Source organism: Tachypleus tridentatus, chromosome 1 (genome assembly GCF_004210375.1).
Source record: "Tachypleus tridentatus isolate NWPU-2018 chromosome 1, ASM421037v1, whole genome shotgun sequence".
NCBI classification, from domain to species: domain Eukaryota; kingdom Metazoa; phylum Arthropoda; class Merostomata; order Xiphosura; family Limulidae; genus Tachypleus; species Tachypleus tridentatus.
In genome coordinates this window covers 96,773,241-96,782,839 of record NC_134825.1, presented here as the reverse complement: position 1 = coordinate 96,782,839, position 9,599 = coordinate 96,773,241, and the positions used below count along the sequence as shown (strand labels likewise).

Genomic DNA, 9,599 nt, shown 5'->3' with positions numbered 1-9,599 from the left:
ATGAGGGAAAAATTTAGAATCCTGAAGAATGCTATAAATAAGATTGTATAAGTATCATTTGAATTAATTGTGTGATTGTTTGTTTGTTTGTTTTTTTGAATTTCGCACAAAGCTACTCGAGGGCTATCTGTGATAGTCGTCCCTAATTTAGCAGTGCAAGACTAGAGAGAAGGCAACTAATCATCACCACCCACCGCCAACTCTTGGGCTACTCTTTTACCAACGAATAGTGGGATTGACCGTCACATTATGACGCCCCCACGGCTGGGAGGGCGAGCATGTTTGGCGCGACAGGGATGCGAACTCGCGACCCTCAGATTAGGAGTCGCACGCCTTAACACGCTTGGCCATGCCGGGCCCTATTGTGTGATTATTATACAAACTTCTTTTAGTTTGTTTAATATAAACTACGCTTTGAAAACATTTTCATCTATTTTAGGTATTGGATACATGTATTTTAAGCCGGATATCAAGAGAATTCTTTTAACTATGTTTTAAGTAACTTTCATCCAACCTATTTAATAAAAAACAACAACTAAATAAACTGTTGGAAAGTTTAAACTATTCCACGTGCCAGATACATTTAACTCAGGACAATATGCTTGTCATATTTTGCCTAAGCTTTGACAAAAGCTATCATTACTAGGTATTCAGCAAATATAATTTAAATAATGTGTTTGATGATTTTCCTACAAACTAAGAAACTTGGTGTTGCTTAAGTTTTGTTAACGTGTTGTATAATAAAAACTAGGCATTGAATAAATTTGTTTCATTTAAGGTGTTTCGCTAGTTATATTTTTAAATATGTTTGGTTTTAAAACTAAAATTTAATATTAATATATATCATTTATTGTTTGTTTTGAATTTCGCGCAAAGCTGAGTAGCATATATTACTTACAAGAATGATATCATTTACTTGTACAAAGGTAACAGTAATTTAAAATAATGTTTGAAAAACTATATTTTATAAAAACAACAAACTGGCATAGCATCTTCACAAACATTTTAATGTTACCTGGTTGGAAAAAGATATAAGTCGGCAAAAATAGTCTACTTTTTTTTTTTTGCAAAATCTGTAGTACTTACAAATGAAGCGACTAATAAAGAAATACAAAAGTGATTATATGAAGCACTGTCAAGTGATTTACGCACAGGGGCTTAATTTCTGTTATTCCTCTTCCGTACTGGATTGTTCTAGTATAGTTTTCAAATACTGTTACGAGTTGTTCTGGGAAGCAGGAGCTAGATATAAAATATACAAAAGTTAGGAATTAAAAAAATGTAAGCCATGTGCAAAAATATATATATTCTGATAAATATTTGTAACTGTGTTTGTGAATCAGACGATCATAAGCATCATACTGAAAGACGAAAAAACTTCTCACAAAAGAATTGAGAAACAAGTATAAAAAAGAACCAAATCCAGTTTTTTTTAAGGAGGAGCCCACTTCAATCTATCAGTTTTAATTAAGAAGGAGGAAAGAAAACGAAATTTTTCAGATTTTCATATTTCACACATGTGATCAAGATCTAACCCTAGACAAGCGTAATTTGAGATATTTAAGACTGTTGTATCAGAATTGTATTTTTGCATCTTCATTAAATATCAGCCACGCAAAATTCTTGTGTAATTAGTCTCCAAAAACACACAAATCTATTAAATACATTTCAGACACTACATTACAGTTCTTGAATCGTGACTTTTTATGAGCTTACCCCTGTAAATACCATTCCAACATAATATAATGATTATTTCACAAAGTATCGAGACAGTCTGGTACTCTCAGTTGTGTTTTTATTTCACCGTGTGACAAAGATATTTGTTCGTTTTCCGAAGAACTCATATTGAGGTTAGATCTATAAAAGAAAAGTCAAGAAATGACAACATTAGGAGCTGGGTTTATCGACAATATTTCTTCATAATACATGGCTAAATGCTATGTAAACTGCATGATTTTATGTTACATTACCTGAAAGGCAATATGTTATGATAACAAAATCACTCTTAGTATATACATTGGTGTGCCAGGAAATGCAAAATGTAAAACGGGGACGCTTTTAAATGGGAGAGGAGAATAATAATTTATTATGCTAGATATTTTCATCAGATAATAAGCCACACTTACCCGCTCTCAAAATGTCCTTTTCATCACAAAGTCTCTTTCTAACATATCGTATCTATCATAAGATATCTACAGGGTGTTCAGAAAGTCGCTGTGCAGTTTTGTTTGTTAATAAATATATAAGTGCACAGTGACTTTCCGAACACCCTGTATATTGTTACGGACAAATAATCACCTCACAAAACACATGATCAGTCTATTTTGCACTAAGTGTTGGGACCAGAGGCACTGTAACATCCCGCCCCCTTAAACTGAGCTGCCTATGGCAATACGAGAACTACTTGTAACAGTTATTATACTTTCAACATACAAGCATCCTCACTTTTCAACTCCTCCCTACACCTCTGTTCCACATATATAATTGAAACATTCCATTAACTTCTATGTTCAAGCAAACTTAAAATGAATAGCCAATGTAAATAATGTGAACTGCTTACATTACTGTTCTTTGTTTGAGGATATTAATGGAAACTAGGAAGTTATTAAACTTGCCTGTTATGCTTTAGGTGAGCTCGGACTAAATGTCCAGCTGCTAGAGCTGACAAGAGAGAGAGCTCCCCTGCAAGGACTGTTCCACATACAATTCTTGCTAATGTGTTAGCGTTTTCACCACTTTCTAATGATGATGATCCACGCAATCCAAGTAGCTTAAGTATGAAAATAGCAGTAAATAAATAAGGATTGTAAAATATATGCTACAGAATGCTTAACAAAACAAAATATTTAAAAAGCATAAACGTGTAGCTTAATTTGTCACATAAGATCCAATGGACGATGAATTATTTAATAAGTATGATCAGTATAAAGTCTTAAAATGGAAGTATAAAATACTATGATAAGTGTATGGCTGTGGGAAATAATTAAATATTTAAAACATCATGTTTTCAGACATCCAGAGGTAATTTTGTTTATTGCATATTTATATGAAATCATAAGAGAGAACAGAAATAAATGGATAAATTCACTTAACTTTTTCAATATGTTTAACAAATCTAATTTTTTAAGGTCAATCGAAGACAAAATAAAAAAGAATTAATATCTGATTACAAATCTTCATTAGGATTTTTACAGTAAGTGTTCTCTACATTCTCTAAAGAGAATGTCGTTTTTTTTTACAGTATTAGATATTTATATTGTTGGAAAACATTAGGTTAGTTACATGTAACAAGGAAACACTTTTACAATCTTTAATATTAAAAAGCGGAAAAACACATAACATATTTTCTATGAGGTTTAGTAATCAAAAGACTGGTTGTATGTTTTAAAATACACTTAAATGTTTTGAAAATGCAATAAAATTGATTACACATTTTAACAGTTTGATGTGTGTCATGAAAATGTTGTAAAAGGGCAGAATACTACTGTTAAGGTGAACTATAATGTAAAAGTAATCCTTTATAAATTTAACTTTGAAATTTGAAATTAAATGAATTACTACTTGATAAATCATAAATGTCTTTAATTCAAATATTTAATAACTCACGTCTAAACAAGCAGCTTGTGGAGGAAGCATCGTTCCCCCACCCACTGTTCCTGTTTCAATTGAAGGCATAGTACAAGTTATGTAAAGATTCTCTCCGTTTGGTCCGAAAGGTTCCATAAGGGTGATACAGGATGAACTATCTACATTTTGAGCTGCATCCTGCATAATATATCATTACTATTTCATATTTACATTTCATATTCTGATGTAATAATCTAAGTATTAATTAATTATTATTTTTTCTTTACTGTATTCTCATTATTAACTATTTTTTTACTAAATTCGGATTGCTAATCTACTGCCGTTTTCCTGAGAAAGACTATGAAGATGGGATTTAATAATCGGCTTGAAAGATTAAGACGTATTAAATCAACTAACATACCAATGCTTTCAAGATTCGTTTACTTCTGTTCTAGGATAACATTATGCTTATCATTTAAGTAGATGTAGGATGTTCCTTTCATGATTTACATTCCATTATCATACCACCCCTTTCTAAAAAGGTAACTACAGTTACGACAGAAAGTGTTCGTACCCCTGCGTCGTGAGTAGTTTTTTCCTCATAACTTAGAAAGTATCTCGATTGGGATAACGAAAGTAAAGTATATTATACATATTATACTAACACACGTCTACATAAATTTTTATGTAAATTGAACGACAAATAAACTGTTTATAAACAACTAACCAAACATAGGAGGGGCAAAAAGTGTTCGTTCGTCTACATTAACGGTCAGTTGTGCAGCCTTTCAGGTGAATTATTTAGCGCAATCTCTCCTCATAGCCCTCCATGATCGTTTGACAGTACTCGACTGGTATTTTCTTCCATTCTTTTTTACAAAAGGCCTCCAACTCTTGCAAGTTTTTCGGATGACGCTGATGAACCCTGGTCTTCAACTCATGCCAAACGTTTTCAATTGGGTTGAGATCGGGTGACTGCAATGGCCACTCCAGAACGCTTATATGGTTCCTCTGCAACCAGGATTACACATATTTCGATGTGTTTTTAGGGTCATTGCCGTGCTAGAAGATCCAACGACGCCCAAGCCGCAAGTTCCGAGCATCATTCTTGATATAAGTGCCTAATATATCAACGTACTCTTCTTTCTTCATGATTCCGTTGACGCGGTGAAAGCTGCCTACACCAGAAGAGCTGAAGGAACCCCATAGCACGATCGAGCCACCTCCGTGTTTAACTGTAGGGACGGTGTTCTTTGGAAGGTTTCGTTTCCCCTTCTTACGGAAAATATTAGGAACATCATTGTGGCCGAAAAGCTCAATTATAGTCTCGTCTGACCAAAGAATACTCTTCCAATAGGTAAAGGGTTTATCTACATGCTTTCGTGCATACCTCAATCGTGCTTCTAAATGAACAGACTTTAAATATGGTGTTCTACGAGGACGGCATGTTTTGAACCCAGAAGAGCATAACATGTTCGTAACTGTAGAGGTGCTTACTTCAACCCCAGTTTCTCTTACCAGTTTCTGTATGTCATTACGTGTTAAATGAGGGTTCCTACTAACTTCTCTGAGAACCTTCCTCTTGGTTCTCTCTGGAATTTTGGTGGGGCGTCCGGAACGAGGGAGTTTGGCAGATGATCCTGTAAGCTAGCTTAAACTTGGCAATTATGTTTTGAACAGTAGATTTCGGCACATTAAGTTGTGTAGCAATACCGGAAAGAGACACACAAGACTTGTATTTTACAATAATTCGTTTTTTTTTAAATCACTGGGCAGTTGTTTTCTGTTCGCCATGATGACCAAGCAGATAATGGCGGAGACGGCGCTAAATTGCCGGAAGTAAATGTTTTGCTGGCTAAATTCCAATAATTGTGAACCCAGTGTTTAGTTCTGGAATGTTTTAATGTAGTTTATTCGCTAAACTAAACAAAAAGTTTATTGGAATATCAGTTTTTTTCACACCTTCTGGACTGTACGAACACTTTCTGCTCCTCCTATTTTTGGTTATTTGTTTATAAATAGTTTATTTGTCGTTTAATTTACATACCTATTTATGTAGATGTGTGTTAGTATGATATGTATAATATAATATACTTTCATTATCCTAATCGTGATACTTTTTAGGTTATGAGGAAAAAACTACTCACAACGCAGGGGTACGAACACTTTCTGTCGTAAGTGTACTTAATACTTAGATGAATATATCGCTATCCAATCACCATAACGTTATTGTAGATATTTACCTGTTATGTTTGTATACCATTTAAATTAATGAGTAAAAAGGTTTTTGGTGAACTACAGAAACACACTAAATTAAAATGCTAAAATCCGATTGTCCATTGTTTCGCTTTGTGTTTAAAAACAAACAAACAAAAATGGACTTAAACAAAACTTTACTGTTTGCACAAAGTATGGTCTAAAGCAAATTTTCTGCTTAGATTCAATTTTATCTACAGTTATGTAACTATTTAGTTTGTGCTATTGTTCTGTTTAATTTTATTCTATATTATAGTTATTTTGTCTAAACAGTATAATATACTTTACGCATAGTTTATCTTTGATTTTCAGTATTTTATGTATAACCCAAAAGTACTTTAGTTTTTAAAGCACACTGAGTTATTACAAGGTTAATGATTACTTTAACTTTGTGTTAAAATTAGGGATAGATTGTTCACCTATGTATATGAATAATAAAGATTAGTTTAGTAACTGTTTGTGATACATATTTGGAACGAACATACCATGACACTTCACATATCCAAATGAACAGCCATGATATTTTGTACTCTCCAGAGATGGGCATGACTTCCTTGATTTTCTGTCCAATAATAGTAGCCTTTCCCATCAGTAAGGCCTGGCATGCGACTCGTAAGCTGAGGGTCGCGGGTTCGCATCCCCGTCGCGCCAAACATGCTCGCCCTTTCAGCCGTGAAGGGGTTATAACGTGACTATTCAATCCCACTATTCGTTGGTAAAAGAGTAGCCCAAGAGTTGGTGGTGGGTGGTGATGACTAGCTGCCTTCCCTCTAGTCTTACACTGCTAAATTAGGAACGGCTAGCACAGATAGCTCTCGAGTAGCTTCACCCATCACGCAATAAAACAATTTGGTTTTGGATAACCTATGATATATATTTTTCATTCTAGCTGTGTACCTACGTCTACCTACTTTGTTGAAATGCATTTACTGTCTTTGGTTTTTGTGATCTTCAATAATAATAATAATAAACATCCCACTTATTTACTTGTAACTCTGACGTGAAGCAGGTAAGGGTGAATTTGGCACATTCCTTGACGATATATGACAGACTTACTTGTAGTTTACAAAATGAATACATTAAAAAAATACTGTTTGGTCATTCTCACTTGAGGGTAGCGAATAACATGAAATCAGCATTACAAGATGTGTCAGAATTGAAAGGATAAGTGTTGCTTGAGCTCGTCAAGAAAGTCTCAGTATCAAAGGACAAGAAAAGTAAACCTTGTTATTGCTATGGTAAATCATATTATATCAAACCTGAAGGTAAAAGAAGATATCTTAAATCAATTTTGTGTAAGGCAAAATGACAACTAGCTAGGATGTAATATAACCAAACCAGAAGTGACAAGTTCACCTAAGCCTTTATTAAAATTAAAAACGAGTAGAAATTCAACGTCAAAACGTTAATGGGTGACACCAGCTTTTCTTATATTATCAGTTATCAGTATTATTTACTGATATTTTAGGGATCAATAATCATCTGATGCAAAAAGAATTTCCTGGTTTATTTTATTTTACGGTTTATTAATATTGTGTTATTCAAACCTTTCTGTAAAGGCTATTCCACCTCTAACAAACTATACTTATAATATTACTTACTAGACATGGCTATTTTATATAGTTACATTTAATAACAACACTTATCAAATATTAGTCTATTCTTAAAAAGAAAGAAGCAAAAGTGTTTCGTGTATTCTTACTAACTACTGCGATAATTTAACTGGTTCATATTATACCTATTCCAATGATGCATTGGGTATTGAAATGTTGTTAATAGAACAGTTGCCTGCAAGTAAGGTATTGATCACTGAGATCTTGAAAATATTGCAGTTACTAAAGGAAGAGATTGATTCTTAATATTCGATATGAATAAAGTTCGCCATTTCTGTTCTACACTCTTAAAATGTAAACTTTAATATTTTCGTTGATCATTTGCCGCAAAAGGTTCAGTTTGTACCTGATCCTCAAAGATGAATTGTTTGGTCAGTTCATCTGTGAGGATCATGTACAAACTGAACCTTTACATCTCTCCTTGGCTATTGGTTTGGTATGTGAGTAAAGCCCACATTAATTCTTCGGTAGAATTCAACCCGATAGTTAAGAAACCCATTACCACATCATGGGCGTTATATGGACATTAATAGCTAGAACGCTGATAGGCTAGTTGGTTTGCGCCATAAAACGCCTCACCTGAGGCACCTCAACTGTCTATTAATTGAAGAGGAGTTTTATGGCGTACTCGTTCACCCACGCGCGAGTAACCCTTTTCAGAATACGTTAATGACTTTACACACAGAATTTTCTCAAAACAGAAGTAGGAACATGAATTAGGCTGTGGCATATAATTAACATGCGTAATAAAGAGCCGGTAGTTTTCATTTGCGACATTCAGCATTGTAGTTCATTGTGCCATACAGAATTGAACGTCTTTTCCTCATCAAAAGTGTAAGCGACAGTGCATTAGCGATATTAGCAAATTAACAATGTACGTTTCAAATACTGGAGACATCTTTTCTTTCCCTTTACTTATGTCTTGAGTAATGTCTCTGTTTGTTCATTTTATTCCATTCTACACATTTGAGTTCAATGTTGTGTTTTGTTTTCTATTTACTTCTTTAGCTTTGCAACTTTTGTTCACAAAGACTTCTCACCAATTTTAACCATAAAACCAGTTCTGTGTATTCTAACGTACAGGTTAGAGATTAGTTTGTTTGTTTCAGATGTTTACGCAAAGTCAAACAGGAGTTAATTTTAAATAGATAAACTAAAAATAAGATAGTTAATCAAATGCACCAAGAGTGTGGTTTGATTTTCACTCTTGTAACATATACACAACTTCAAAGTGTAGGGTGTGATTTTGTAGCAAACTAAAAAAATTTAAAAAAACCCATCAAGTTTCATCCGGTTAATGGGTAAGAAACTATAACGAAGTTTTATCTGTGTTATCAATTCTCAGAATTAACCAGGAATAAAAGTTGTAACCCGGTATTTATTGTTGCCATTTTTCTTTTCTACAAAGTTTCCCTAAATCACAGCACTTATTAGTGAGTTTATACTTATTTCATGCTAACTGGCATCAATAATATCAACATAGGTTTTTTTCTTAGAAACTGTATAACTCTGAAATTTACTTATTTTCAGTAAGATTGGTAAGCAACTCTGTGTTATCAAAGAATTACTGTTATATTTTGATGTAATTTTATGCTGTTTTTAAAGGATTCTTCATCTACTGAAAGCAAGGGTTAGAATAAACCTCTTATGATTTAATCTAATTGTGTTCAATATTTAAAAATATATTGATCTTTCAGTACTTTCACTCCTAATTAAATGATAAATAAGCATTATTTCCAGAACTTCTTTAAGTACCTTAACTCCCTTTTTCTAAGAGTGAATTAGTAGTTATAATTCTTAATTTCCTATTAAAATACACGACCCAACATCGTAGAATAAAAACGCGTCAGCGTTTTGTTAAATCTCTGATGTCGTTTCGGAAATGAAAAGGAGTATTTGCTAAAATATACTTGCACAATTTATGCATTAATCTCAAAATGCAAAGTCTTTACAACTAAGCTTTAACATGATGACTAGTTTCTTAACTCACCTGACCAGTAGCTATGAAAATCGCTGTCACAATATTAGCAGCTTGAGCATTGAAACCACCAATACTTCCTGCAAGAGCTGAGCCAACTAAATTTTTGCTTATATTTACGTCAATAAGAGCTTGTACAGTTGTCTTCAAAACCTGTGGTAATGAAATTTATGTTTTAGTGCTTT

General features: G+C 33.4%; 1 protein-coding gene across 16 annotated transcripts in view; it reads right to left on the bottom strand.

The window, feature by feature from the left end:
• Nucleotides 1–986: 986 nt before the first annotated feature.
• Nucleotides 987–9,599, bottom strand: part of LOC143256419 (3-hydroxy-3-methylglutaryl-coenzyme A reductase-like) — a 51,841-nt gene continuing 43,228 nt past the window's right edge. For 11 of the 16 annotated variants that reach the window (XM_076513655.1, XM_076513638.1, XM_076513677.1 and 8 more), the window contains 5 exons: nt 9,427–9,567; nt 3,607–3,765; nt 2,616–2,770; nt 1,717–1,857; nt 987–1,242 (listed from right to left, as the gene is read on the bottom strand). In XM_076513655.1, coding sequence (XP_076369770.1) covers nt 1,755–1,857; nt 2,616–2,770; nt 3,607–3,765; nt 9,427–9,567 — 558 coding nt within the window. In that variant the 3' untranslated portion in view covers nt 987–1,242; nt 1,717–1,754. Of the gene's footprint in view, nt 1,243–1,716; nt 1,858–2,615; nt 2,771–3,606; nt 3,766–9,426; nt 9,568–9,599 lie in introns of those variants that run through there. The other 5 variants (XM_076513687.1, XM_076513670.1, XM_076513761.1 and 2 more) reach the window with 3 other exon arrangements.